Source organism: Ornithorhynchus anatinus, chromosome 9, assembly GCF_004115215.2.
Source record: "Ornithorhynchus anatinus isolate Pmale09 chromosome 9, mOrnAna1.pri.v4, whole genome shotgun sequence".
NCBI classification, from domain to species: Eukaryota; Metazoa; Chordata; class Mammalia; order Monotremata; family Ornithorhynchidae; genus Ornithorhynchus; species Ornithorhynchus anatinus.
Genome location: NC_041736.1, coordinates 57,150,671 through 57,165,259, shown reverse-complemented (window position 1 = coordinate 57,165,259; position 14,589 = coordinate 57,150,671). Strand labels below are relative to the sequence as shown.

At 38.3% G+C, this 14,589-nt stretch overlaps 1 protein-coding gene across 9 annotated transcripts in view; it reads right to left on the bottom strand.

The window, feature by feature from the left end:
- CCDC88A (coiled-coil domain containing 88A) overlaps window positions 1–14,589 on the bottom strand; it is a 107,645-nt gene that overhangs the window by 65,238 nt on the left and 27,818 nt on the right. For all 9 annotated transcript variants that reach the window (XM_029072069.2, XM_029072068.2, XM_029072070.2 and 6 more), the window contains exons 4-5: window positions 6,663–6,732; window positions 4,847–4,905 (exon numbers count right to left, since the gene is read on the bottom strand). In XM_029072069.2, coding sequence (XP_028927902.1) covers window positions 4,847–4,905; window positions 6,663–6,732 — 129 coding nt within the window. The remainder of the gene's footprint in view (window positions 1–4,846; window positions 4,906–6,662; window positions 6,733–14,589) is intronic.

Below are 14,589 nucleotides of genomic sequence, written 5' to 3'. Positions count from 1 at the left end.
TCAACAGCACTCTACGGTTTTGCTCACAAAATAGATGGTTGTCCTAGTGGCTCTATTCAGTACTCAAAGTATAATTTAGAAATTATTTATAAAAGGCCAAGCAGAGCCAACATGCTCAAAAACTGAAAAACACACAAACATTTTCATCAGAGGAGTTCCAAGACGCCACCCATTACACAAATGCTTCTGAATTAGATCAGTATTATTGTCCTAACTTTATGGAGTAGACACAAGAACTTGTTTCAGGGAGGATTTGTGAGTTGCCAAAGAACACACAGTGAGTCAGTGGCACTCGGATGACAGCCAAGCATTTGACACTCAGTTCTTGGCTACAATCTAACAATACTGCCTTTCTTGTTGGAAAAAAAAAATTTAGAATCAGTACTTCATCCTTGAAATCCATATTGGAAATTTTCAATGACTATATTATCAAACTCAAAAAACAGAGTAAACCCATTCATGGCCTTGTTCAATATCTGTAAAACAACCAATAATTGTTTGGCTAACTTCTGACACGAGGATAGATTTCTGGGGATAGATCACAAAGAACTTATACGAAAGGATCTTGGGGGGTTAACTGCATTATAGACTGCTGCACTGCTATTGTTGTGAAGAGAAAAACAAAGCTCTACATGAATTTAATATTTCAGTCAAAAAGCAGCAATTCCTGATTTCTAGTTTCTTGAATAAGGAAACTACTGGCAAAAGCAATGCTGGTGAAACACCCCAGGAGTTTAAGACACAACACCATAAGTACAGTAGCGGGTGTGCAAGATGGCATGTAAAATAGACTCTGGGCTTCTTTCTGAATGATCAACTGAATCTGAAGATGGGGTTGGAGATATAGTGGCTGCCCAGATCCCTCCAGGCATTTATAAATAATAAACATTTCCCAGATATGATGATCTCTATTATACTTTGCCTCCACTCTGCTGAAACATAGTCAAGAGTCTTTTTCCTGAGTCAAACACAAAGCAATAGGGTTACAGCTATCTTCCATTTTCTCAAAGAGGCTCATTACAATTTTCTATTACAGCCTAGCTCTTCCTGGTTTCAGTCCAAAATTCAGAGAAGCTTTCCATTTAAATATCTAGGTTACCCCTTTTTTTGGGTATCAAATCCAGTATTTCTTTATTTCTACAATACTTCCAATTAGCTCATCTTCCTCAAACAATCATAATACCCTCCTCACAATATCTCCTAAACATTCCTACTCTTATCTTCTCCCCACTTGCAATCCAACAAGCTACAATCCTGTCAGAAGCTTCTTCTGGCCCCAATTTACATATATGATGCGCAATAGACCACAAAAACAAATATACAATGGAGTACAAATAAAGTCATTGTTGTGCTGAGCACCTATCATACCCCTCTGCACACAGAACTCAATATAATTCTATTTATATATAGATGCTATTGATGCCTGTTCACTTGTTTTGACGTCTGTCTCCCCCCTTCTAGACTCTAAACCTGTTATGGGCAGGGATTGTCTCTCTTTATTGCTGAATTGTACTTTCCAAGTGCTTAGTACAGTGCTCTGAACACAGTAAGCGCTCAATATGATTAAATGAATGAATAAATGTTATTGATGGCTTGTTGAAGGTAAACAAAATTGAATTAGTAAAATCCTAGCCTCTTGCCCTGAAAACAGCAGCATCACAGTTTCATTTGACAGATATTTCCAACATCACTGATTTTGTTCCATTTCACGAAACATGTCACAATTCTACTTGGAAAAGTCCTTCCTCTTTCTATCTTCTACACATTTTTATTAGGAATTAAATAGTATATTTCTTTCAAAGGTTTTATGCTCAAATCACCTGGGCAAAATTACACCCCGTGATTATAAAAACTGGTCGGTTCCATTTCTGATAGCAATTATGGATCAGATTCATTAAAAGTATTTCCTAACCCTTCAAATGTTCATTATGCTGTGCATTATACATGATCCCTGACCCTTGCCATTTACTCTCAAAAACACTGACCTTTACCAACACAAACCAGTAGATCCATATCTAATTAAACACACATGGAGTAAAGTGACTTAAGTATGTGTATTAAGTTGAGACAGTAATGGTAGGTACTTTTTGTGGAGGAAAAGGTTAAAAAGGGTGCATTAGCTGCATATTCAGGAAATGGGTGAATAAGGCCAGACAAGAGTCAGTTACATTTTTTTCTAGTTGGGAAAGACTGCCTGGATGAGAAGGGATTTGGTGAGATTGTTGAAAGGAAACACAGGTGAACTGGGGACTAGGAGATGGTTCATTAACCAGAGTCTACATATATGCAGAGTATGCCTCAAATATGACTAAATAAAATAAACTGAAATGTGAAAATGTTTGTTGGTCTTGGTATATTTCTCTACGCAATTTCGATTACTGCAGAGATTGCTACAGTCTGGATCTACTATCAATTCATCCATCAGTGCTATTGAGCACTTACAATCAATCAATTGCATTTGTTGAGTGCTTACTGTGTGCAGGGCACTGTACTAAGTGGCTGGGAGTGTAAAACGCAAGAATATAACAGATGCATTCCCGGCCCACAACAAGGTTACTGGCTAGAGGACGAGATTGAGTACAGAGCACTGTACTACGCACTTGGGGGAGCACAATACAAAGAGAGACAACCCCTGCCCACAAGGAGCTTACCACTAGAAGGGGAAGACAGACATTAAAATAAATTACAGATGGATATGTACATAAGTGCTGTGGGATGGGCTAATATCAAAGGGCTTAAGGGGAACTGCCTCAAGTGCGTGTAAGTTATGCAGAAGGGAGGCCTTAGTCTGGGAGGGAAGTGAGAGTTTCCCTTGGAGATGTGATTTTAGTAGGGCTTTGAAGATGGGATTATTGGTGGCCTGTTGGGTATGAATGGGGAATGAGTTCTAAGCCTGAGGAAGGATATGGGCAAGGGGATGGTAGCTGGAAAAATGAGGAGATCAAGATACAATGAGCAGGTTGGAGCTAGAGAAGTGTGTTAGTTAGGTTTTAGTATGAGATCAGTGCGGAAAGGTGGAGTGGGAGAGAGCTGAGTACTTTAAAGCAGTTTAGCCTAGTGTTAAGAGCACGGGTCTCAGAGTCAGGGCACCTGGGTTCTAATCCTAGCTCTGCCACTTGCCTGCTGTGTGATCTTGGGCACATCAATTGACTTCTCTGTGCCTCTATTCCTCATATGTAAAATAGGGATTCAATACCTGCTCTTCCTCTCCCTTAGACTTTGAGCCCCATATGGGACTGGGACCGTGTATGACCTGATTATCTTGTATCTGCCTCATAGTAAACGCTTAAGAAATGCTGCCATTATTATAAAGAGCCAATGGAAAAGAGTACATGTTTAACGTGGAGATGGAGGGGTAAATGAAAATGGAAGCTTTTGGGGGGGGCGTTGGGGGAGTATGGTTCCCCTTCTCCTGGCATGTGCATGTCCTGATGCTCATGTAATTTTCCAGCTCATGGTCTAGTACTGTGAAGATTTTCAGTTCTTTGTTTCGTTTAATATTTCCTTAGTTTTCACAAAATAATTGAAAAGAAACCCCAACCTATTCTATGCCACCGTAAATGCATATGCAGCGGTGGTTCACAAGATGGATGAGGGTTCAGCAGTTTCTGCTGCCAATTCTATCTCAGAGATAGTTAGTTCAATAATAATAATAGTATTTATTAAGTGCTTACTAATATGTCAAATATCGTTCTAAGTGCTGGAGTAGATACAAGCTAATCAGGATGGACACAAGCCTTGTCCCATATGGGACTCACAATCTTAATCCCCATTTTACAGATGCGGTAATGGAGACTCAGAGAAGTTAAGCTAGTTGCACAAGGTCACATAGCAGACAAGATGTAGAGCTGGGATTAGAACCCAGGTCCTAATAACCCTAACTCCCGGGCCCATGCTCTATCCACTAGGCCACGCTGCTTCCCCACTTCCATAAACACAGACTGAACCCATTCGCCGTATCATTCGCCCAGTGCATGCCGCTACATACCAGAAAATCAGGTGAGAGGCTATACGGCTCCTTGCAAACCAACAGCAATGCTGAAGAAACCACTCAAAAACATGTCCTGCTAGCGCTAGAGCACACCTTTTCCCCTCTGTCACTGTTGTTCAAGCCACATTCAGCCCAGTGGGAAAAGGCACACTGTTGTATTTTCAAGGGCACAATGTGCAAGTGATCTCTCTCAAGGACATTCATATGCACAGTGACAATTGTTCAGTGATAGCCCCAATTGTCTTTGAACGGAAGTACTCCTCTACCCCCTTTCCTCTTTTAACACCTCCAAGTTTTCCACAGAGGGCTCATTACAGAACTCCTCTTAACTCTCACTAACCAGGCTAAGAATGTCAGTTGCTAAGTAACAATCTGGCAACTAGGATGTTCAAACTCTCACTATGCCTGAGCTAAAAGTATTATTTATCATCATTTTGACCTTTTTAAGAAAATGTTTTGTATTTATGGGGCAAATATACACACACACACACAAACACACACACACACTAAAGTTATCCAGTGTGTGATTCAATTTAATTACTGGCTTCATCGCTTGCTTGATTCATTTTCAATTTCAGTAAGCAAAACTTGCAATTGATGTAAACTATCATAAAAATGAATCCCTCATTTAGACAGCTAAAATAAATTATGACACAAACTGTTAGGATTTTTCACATAGATACTGTCTGCCTAGATATCCTATTCTGGAAAGATTAGCATGCCAAATTCATCCTTAAACATCTGCAACTGAAAAACATAACTCAGACATCCTGTTTCTTTCATAGGCAAAACTACCGAAAAGGGGCCTCCACCCAGTCCAAATTGGAAACACTGAGGAATATTTTCAAAACATACCTGAACTGCACAGCCCAATAAAAGTAACAGCAGTTTTTTAATTTCTTCTGTTCCTTGTTCTAAAAAGAAAATAATAATTATTTGGCTACCAAAGATATTTTAGTAACATTTCAAATTGCTAGTTTTCCTTCAGAAATCTCTACTTTTTACTATTTTGGGGCTATAATCCTTGTCAGACAATTCCTGATCTATGAAGCGTTTCAAGTCATGTTCCCTGTCAACTCAGCATTTGTGCAGTAATAATCTCCTTAGCACTTTGTACATATCCTACACACCCTATTACTTGGGCACTAACATATGTCACATCCCAATCTGCTCAGTCCTTCTATCTGTAAATTATTTTGGCGTTTTCTCTACCTCCGCTAGAAATTAAGCTCCTTGAGTAATAACAGAGGTAGTATTTACTGAGAAGCAGCGTGGCTCAGTAGAAAGAGCCCGGGTTTGGGAGTCAGAAGTCATGGGCTCTAATCCCGGCTCCGCCGCTTATCAGCTGTGTGACTTTGGGCAAGTCACTTAACTTCTCTGTGCCTCAGTTACCTCATCTGTAAAATGGGGACTGAGACCATGAGCCCCATGTGGGACCACCCGATTACCTTGCATCAACCCCAGCGCTTAGAACAGTGCTTTGCACATAGTAAGCACTTAAATACCATAATTATTCTTATTACTGATTGCCCAATTAGTGTGGTGTCCTGTACTTGATACTTGAAAACTACAGAATAAAAAGGTACCCATAAGGAGCTTACAATCTAACACGGGAGACAAAAATTAAAAAAAAATTGCAACCAAGGTAATCATAATAGATAATTGAGGGCATATATATATATGAGTGCTGGGGATAGGTTAAAGTAAGTTTATAAGTGCTAGAGTTGGCTACAATATTTTTTTAAATGGTACTTAGATTATCTTGTATCTACCCAGAACTTCCAGTACATAACACTGTGCTTGGCACTAAGCAAGCGTTTTATAGACACCATTAAAAAAATGGCCCTTGAAAAGGAAGTTTTTATATACTGACTCTCAAATGCCATCCTAAACTCAGCTTTTAGTGACTGTGTCCCTATTTTCATAAAACTATTTATACTATTTATTCTCTCAGAATAAGCACTGCCATTACTTTCTAAAAAAAAAACTGGTTCACAAAAATACATTCAAGCTACTATTTCCAAAACCTTGGAAATTGTCATTTTCATATCCTTCCTAATGCTTTAAAACAGCGTAACGTCACTTATGAGGATTGATATGAACCAGACACAAGCTAGATATATAAAAATCTAGACAGTCTGGAGATAAGTCTAAGTGGGTTCTAATACTAGAGAATGGTTTATTTATCATATGTGTGTGGTTCCCTACTGACAGCAGGTAATTTTCAGTGAAGCTGGAACTCAGTTTGGTCCTGCATGAACTGGAAATAATCAGAAATAGTGCAAATACAATTCAGCATATTAACATGCTGAACCCAAATTGGAATTGGACAACGAGGTCAAATTTATCAAAAATGGTGAAAAGGTGTAGAAATAAACCATCGGAAAACAAAGTAGAAATGTTAAGTATTGACCTATTCCCAAAGCCACAAACTGACTATGGTATTTTTGCATACCATATTTCCCAGATCTAAGACTACAAATCCCTCTGCCCCAAAAGTGATTTTTGGTCTTTCACAAAAGACAAATCAAAATTTAATGTCAAATAGTATTTTAGAATTAGTCATCACTCATATTTTAAACCAAGGGTATTCTGATTTGGTCAGTGGTGAAATATAAGTGCCTGAACAGAAGAATGTACTATTTCCTATTTTGACAATATTAAAACTTACCAGAAAAGGGATTTTTGCCAATGATTAGGATATTTGGCAAAGACATCATTATCAACTGCTGTAAAGTTTCCTGTACAAAACAAACACCACAGTCTTAAATTCAAGTGTATAACTTTTCTTTCATTACTATATTCTTACTATTTTTAAAAGTATAAAATATAAATAATATCTAAACAGTATATTCCCAGTTAAAACATTTATGGAGACATGTTTTTTAATGCTATTTGACATTTGCTCAAGAGTTCCAAAAGGCTCCTGGAAATTTCAACATTTGTCTAATCTTTTTCTCCCTCCTGAAATGATAAATCCCATTACCATTAAATTCAGACGTCTCAAAGAAACCAATTTTTGATCATGTCAAATTATCCTCAACATCTTATGAAACAACTTTATTCCAAAACAAACCTCACTTCATTTCCAGCAAAGTTCACGATTGGTCACAAGGACCTACAATGTCCTGATAATGAAGCAAATTGCAAAATGTCAACTTGTCTTGAGTTGCAAAAATGTACTGTCTGGTTCTACCGCTATGATTTCACACGTCCAGTCAGCCCGCACCATTATAGATACTGCAATAGATGATAGGTTACAAACTTGGGGGCCAAAGATTACAAAAGTGGTCAGTAACATAAACAGCTATCATTTCCTAAGTAAACTACAAATCCTGGACTCCTTAATTCCTGGACTTTTAAAGAAAAAGATACATGTACAGCGACATTCCCATTCACCGTATATATCATGCCAATTAAATGTACCTGATAAAGACCAGTTATCCAGAATAACTACTCACAAAACATGTAAAAATGTGCAAGTTTGATGTGGGGTTTTGGGAGTTAGATCTTCATGTAGAAAAGATATTTTATAAAAGGAGTACTTTCATAAAATATAAGTAGAATACATTCATGAGTTATGCAGAGAGACGCTAAATTCAAAGTTCATTTCAGTAACAGTTTTGCTTCAGGCAAACACTCTCAGAGACCTGCACTGCACATGTTTTATACGAAAAGAGACAAAACACATTTTTTAGTGAAGATTAACCTAATTTAGGGCATAGATCCTTCATTTTAAAAGAAGCTATAATGATTAGGAGACCCTGAATTAAGGAAGAATTCAAAATAAACACATGTTGAAATGGAAAAACAACAAACATTTTGGGGTGATAGTGAAACATGTGAATAGAAGATATCAGCTTGTACTGACTTTCAAGGATATAGTGTCTTTGACTACAAGTTTGATTCCAGTTATGCTACTTAGTGTTGTGCTAAATTCCAAACAAAAGTCTTGTCTTCCAAAGAAATGACAATTTTATATCAGTTTTTTTGTGAGACGGTCAGTAAAAATTAATAAAGGTTATATATTAGGCAAGATGAATTTAGAGCTAAATTGCTACCTAGTTTCCAATTATAAGGCCTTATGGAGGACATGTAGTTGAAGAGTTGTTTGAATGGGTTATTATGTTGGGGGCACAAAATGCTATGCAATTAAATCTGAAATCCTCTAGGCCGTAAAGTTCCTTCTGGGCAGGGAACATGTCTACCAACTCTGCTATACTGTACTCCCCACAGTGCTTTATATCACTGTTCTGCAAAAGGAAGCGCTTGATAAATACCACTGTTAGATTGAAATCAAGTGTAGATAGAGGAGTACCTTCCACCTGCTGCCTAGCTCTTTGCCCTGGATACAAGAATTCTGAATACAAGAAGAATTTAGAGAGGACTTTGATCCTCATTTAAAACCACTGAGGAAAATGAACAGGTACTACTTGAATTTCTCAATCAATGGAAAGAGGTCTCTGAAACCTAGTGCTGAAAAAATGAAAGAGTTAAACAAATTAAGGAATATGGAGAATTTCTCTATGTGTATTAAATTAATTTTCTGATTCCAATATCAATGGCATTTATGCAGCACCTGAGGGCAAAGCAATATATTAACTGCTTGGGAGTATACAACCAGAATTAGAAGCGTTGTTTTATTTGAGAAATATGAAATGCTTTAAGATGAAGATGATTATTATCCTGTTGAAAGAAAGGCTGAATGGTTATAATTTAGTTCCTGCGATAAAGGTGCCTCTGAAGAACTGAAAAATGATTCCAAACCAGACCTGCACAATTTACCATTTTCAGCTTCAAGTGCTCCAATTAGAGACTGCGTTTCAGAGATAAAGCATCATGGTCTAGTGGAAAGAGCACAGGCCTGAGAGTCAGAGGACCTGGGTTCTAAGCGTGGCTCTGCCACCTGTCTGCTCTGTGATCGTAGGCAAGTTACTTCATTTCACTGGTCTTTCTTCAGTAACACAGGCATTAAATCTTACTCCTTCCTATCTAGACTGTGAGCTTTGTATGGGACAAGGACTCTGTCCAACCTTGCACTGTATTTACCCCAGAGCTTACAAAAGTGCTTGGCAAATAGTAAGCAGGTAACCAATACCATAATTATCCTTATAAATCTTAAATCAGCTCTTTGTCGAATTTATGGTCCTAGACAATATCTTAAATGGCCCAAATTTTGGGGGGGAATGATCCAGAACAGAAACTGAAACTGGAAACTTATTAAGGTACTATCAAGTGGAAACCCTCAAAAAAAAAAGGGTGGAAAGCAAAAGGACTGCCTTGAGTTTAAGTACTACATTTTTACCCTGCAGTATATCCTTGCACTGAAGAATGCTACTCTTCTAATATCCTGCTTAATAAAACTGAAATGATATTATAAATATTTAGTTAAACAGAATGACCTTCCTATAATTTACTTTCACCTAAATTTCAAGAGTTAATGGTAAATTCTTAGGCCTCAATGAAGTGTTAATCTCTTAGAGACAGAATGTGAGCGAGGGCTTGGCAGTGAGATAGATGAGATCAAGGAAGAGTGAGTAGGATGGCACTGGAGAGCAAAGTATGGAGGCTGGGTTAAAGCAGGAAATCTGGGAGGTAAGGTAGGAGGGGGCAAAGTGATTGCGGGCTTTAAAGGTGATGGTAAGTAATTTCTGTTTGAGGAGTGGGGAAACATGGACTAAATGGTTCTGTAGAAAAATGATCAGGGCAACAGAATGAAGATGAGCAGGTGAAACACAAGCCACAAAGGGCTCAAAGTTTAAGTAGGGAGGTAATAGGTGTTGAGTCATTTACACATGAAGAAACTGAGGCGCAGAAGTTAAATGACTTGCCCAAGGTCATGGAGCAGGCAAACGGTAGAAGTGGGATTAGAACCCAGATCCTCTAACTCCCAGGCTCGTGGTCTTTCCGTGCTCATTTGTACACTGCTTGGTACAATACCACAGTTAAAATTAATATTATTGCAAATGGGTGGATTTCATTATGTGAGGCAAGGAGGGAGCAAAGATGGGTTCCAGATTCTGAACATGGTTTGGCAGAGGTGATAACTGGATGGAGACCTGATATGATGCACGCAGAATGCTGGGCACGGGATAATGGTTTTGGTAAAAAAAGATAAGAATTTGCATCTTGGCCACATTTTAAACTGACTTCTAGAAAGTGAAAATAACTTCTCTATGTCAATATCAGTACTTGAAAATGGACAAAATTATTCAGAGTTATCATGTGGTTCTTGCACAAAAGAAAATATTATTTTTAGAATTTTTCAAAGACATTCCAGGATTGAAGTCCTCATTCTTTACTTCACTCTGTGCTTAATTTAACTACAATGAATATTAAGTAATTACAGAAGTTAAGCAACAACATCAAAGAAAGAACAGCTTCTTTGTATTTTATTATTCTTTTCCAAATTAGAGTGGAATGTCCTGTTACTACTAAACATTTATACTTCATTAAAACTGGATGTTTTACAATTCAATTTTTAAAAGCTAGCATAAATACAAATACAGTAAACATTGATATACACACTGATCTACAAAAAGAATCATGGATGTTTTTATCGTATTAGTGAAAATCATTTTAGTGAATTTGGTAATGAAAGTGTAAACTGTCCTTGGAGGTAAAGTAGTAAATTCACTGCTAAATAATAAAAATGGCTCTTTTGGTTGAAGAATTCTATTAATGCTCTAAAACGTTTCTTGTTAAAACAGCTGTTAAAGAGAAATATGAGAGTCTATCCCTTTTCTGAGAGTACCCAGCTAAATGGAACGAGACTGAGCTTTTGTCTTTAATATTAGTGACCTCATACTATTCAAAGATCCCTAATGAATATTTAAATGTCCTAATTATGAACTGTTTCTCCTTCATGGAGTGAGTTATTTTTTCCAGTTGAACAAGGAACAAAATTCTAAATAGGCTCAATTAATGTACGTTATTATTCTTTTAAATTATGTAAAGCATATGTGGTTGATTTCTGAAGTGGAACACTTTTTTTTCTCTTAATAATGACTCATAATTTCTAGTAAATCTAGCAGGTCAAACCTAGTTTTTGATCGGTTTATTACTATCCACTGAGGGGCTTTTATCTGTAAAACAGGTGTTTGTCAAATATATCAAGTTCCAAAGGCAAACTCTTTCAAACCAATGGAGGGACATCAAATAGATTTCCTTACATCACATCAAATGAAAATTCAAACATACAGTTATAGTTTTAACATTTATCAGGCTCACGAGTATTTTTCCAGTCTGCAACCCCTTTAGCATACAGATGGGAAAAATACAGCTCAAGGCCCATATCCTGCCAATTAAATCTCATCCACCATTTTGTCCACTGCAACTTAAAATAAATATAACACTGCACACGAGGTCTGCTTTTATATGCACTGCAAATCTTCATGGAAATGATAGATCAGATGGTCTACACAGTGAGTGTGCTAAGAATTTTATTCTATTTTATATAAGCAGCGTTGCCTAGGTGATAGAGCTCAGGCCTGGGAGTCAGAAGGATCCGACTAATCCCAGATTCGCCCCTTGTCTGTCTGACCTTAAGCAGGTCACTTAACTTCTCTGTGCCTCAGTTACTTCAACTGTAAAATGGGGATTAATACGGTAAGTGTGTCCAACCTGATTACCTTATATCTACCCCAGTGCTTGGGACAGTGCCTGGCACATAGTGTGCACATAACAGATAAGAAAATTATTATTATTGTTACAGTGCCTGGCACATAGTAAGCACTTAAAAAATACCATTTAAAAAAAGGCAGCCTCCAACAGCTTACTAAAACTTAAGTGGATTGGAAGAGCTCACACCTACCTTGGAAAGTACACAGGGTAAAATTAAGAACCACTTTTTTGTGTCACAGAATTAATGGGATTCCAGAAAGCCTAAATCTGGCCCTCTACAATATACAGAGGTGCTCTAAAGAATAGGGCTGCATCAGCTCCACAAAATTTCAACCCACACTTTACCACGGTGGAAGGTGTGGGGAGTGAAGCAAGGTAGTTCCTGCTGAGATTGTCCCATTAGTGGGGAAGAGATCTGAGCAAAGAACCATCTACCATGTCTTGTGAGGGAGGCTTGCCCAACACTAATCTTGTAAAGCACTGACTAATTTGGGTGGTGATGACTGTGGGCTAGTGCCCAGGTGGCTTCCTGGCAACCACCTGCTGGCCTATGGCAGAAAGGCACAGCACGAGCACTACATTGTGGTCACTGGGCTGTAACTGGGTTTTGTATGTCAAATTCTGGCTTGCCCTTCACAATGTACTTTCTCCCTAACTCTCTTTTTGTTCCCCTGCTCCAAGAGAAACAGGATTAACAGAGATGAGGGGGTGGGAGTAGCAGAGATCAAACCGCTCAAACTAATTTCTTCAAGCAAGCTCTCGTGACCAAAGTCTTTCTGACCAGACCAAGGTCCATCCATCATTTATTAAGGGAGACACCAGTATCCTGATAAATGAGGAAAGTTTTAAATTGTGTGACGTTTCTGTTGGTGTACTTCTCAGGAATCTGCAATTGCTTTATCCGATTACTTTTTCTGGCTATGAGGTAGGTAATACTATGTAAGCGCTCACTTTGTACCGAGCACTGAATTAAGGGCTGGGAAACAGTTTTCAAATATAAGCCCTTGGTATGTATCACATCCTAACTCTTTTACCCTTCAAGCACAATTGTTAGTAATAATTTTAGTAGTGCTGATAACATCGATATCCTATCCTCAGAATATAGCTTTGTTCTGTCAAGGTTACATTAAAGACACAGTGCTTCTTGGCTTGCCTTGAGAACAGGAAAAAAAAAATCAGAAAAATCAATTAGTTACAACAAGGTCTTGATTAGAGAGACCAATTCAGAGAGAAATGGGAAACTGGATAATCCATGTCCACGACTGACCAAGGGGTTCTAGGACTCTTACAAGCTGGGGATCCCCTTAGCACTAGAAAGCAGTATGGGTCCTGCATAGGCTCCCCTCTAGACTATAAGCTCATGGTTATCTCCCAAGCGCTTAGTACGGTGCTCTGCATATAGTAAGCGCTCAAATATGCAGCACAAGCTGCAGTTGCACTCATTCTCTACACTGTAAGCTCCTTGAGGGCTGGGAGTTTTGAATTCTGAACTCTTCCAAGTGTTTAGTAAACTGCTCTGCAGTCAACACATACGACTGCTTGATTCTAAGCCCCACAATGGGCTGGGTATTTTGTGCAACATAAAATGCAGAGAACTCTCCCTGCCCTCAAAGAGCTCATTAATTTGAAAAAGGTAAAAGCCAATAGCATCCAGCTATAGTCCACAAAAGAACAAAACTTCACTGTTTTGCTCTGGTCTATGCAGTGAGAAAGCACAGACAAAAGAGAAGGGAAAAAGCGAAAAATAATGGCAGGAAAAGAAAACTAATGAGATGAATGAACAAATGAAATAAATTGTAGTGAATCACTCCACTACTAACTTATAAATTAACTTGACTGACTTTCAGGTATGCTGGCATTTAATAGTTTTAGACACTTATTCCTGTGAATGGCAGGGCCCAAACCAGAAACAGGTAGGTAAAGCCTGCTACTTTTCCCTGGGCCCTACCACCAAAATAAATGTCCCTCAATTTATATATATTTTCACTGCCTCGTAAAATCAAAAAGAACCTAGCTACTTTTAGTGCATGACCAAATTTTGGCTCGTACAACTGGCATGCAATTTTATTAACTGCAATTCAAAAAGAGGGTTACCAATAAATTTAACTCTTTACTGAAGAAAGAGCCTCTCCAATTTAGCATCATGTATAAGAAATAGGGAGAACTACGAGTTACAACAGGATTAAATTTGAAATCCTTCTTATTATGACTAACAAATGTTTGGGGAAAAAAATGCAAACTACACTTTACATTTGTGAATAGGCTGCAGCCACTAAAGTCCTTTCTCAACAAGTCTCTGTGCTCTTTGAAGTTCTAACACCAGGAAACAAAGTTCAACATTACCTTACATTTTAAAATAACTTCTTAAACTGAGAATAAGCAGCTTCCAAAGACAAAATAACCAACAAAAAAGCTCTGTAAAGTAAGCTCTCCCTCTCTAGATGAAGGTTTAACTAAGAGTAAAGGGCAAGTGAAACTATTAGTACAATCTTTCTCCTCTGTTCTTCTGGGGAGGGAGCATGATCTAGGGGAAACAGCATCGGCCTGGGAGACAGAGGACCTAGCTTCTAATCCTGGCTCTGTCACTTACTTCTGCGTGACCTTGGGCAAGTCACTTAACTTCTCCATGCCTCAGTTCCCTTATTTCTCCTTTCCCCTCTATCCAAAATCTCATTCCAGAGGGCAATTCTGAGGTTCATGAACGGGCAATTTCATCATCACGGTGCCCATGCAGAACAACTGTGCCACCCTAAGATGGTGATGCACCCAAAGTGTGGGAAGGCAGGAAGCTTCCCTTTGCTTGGCAGCAGGACTTCAATGATTCTCCCCCTCTAAGGGGACCCCGGGTCATTGGGAGAATAGAGTTCATGAATGTTTTTCTCCAAGTCAATTTCCGAGGAGAAGAATGGGGTAGCTACAAAGAACCAAAGTTAAGGGTAAGCCAAACACATTTTTAAAAGAAATAAAATTAAGTT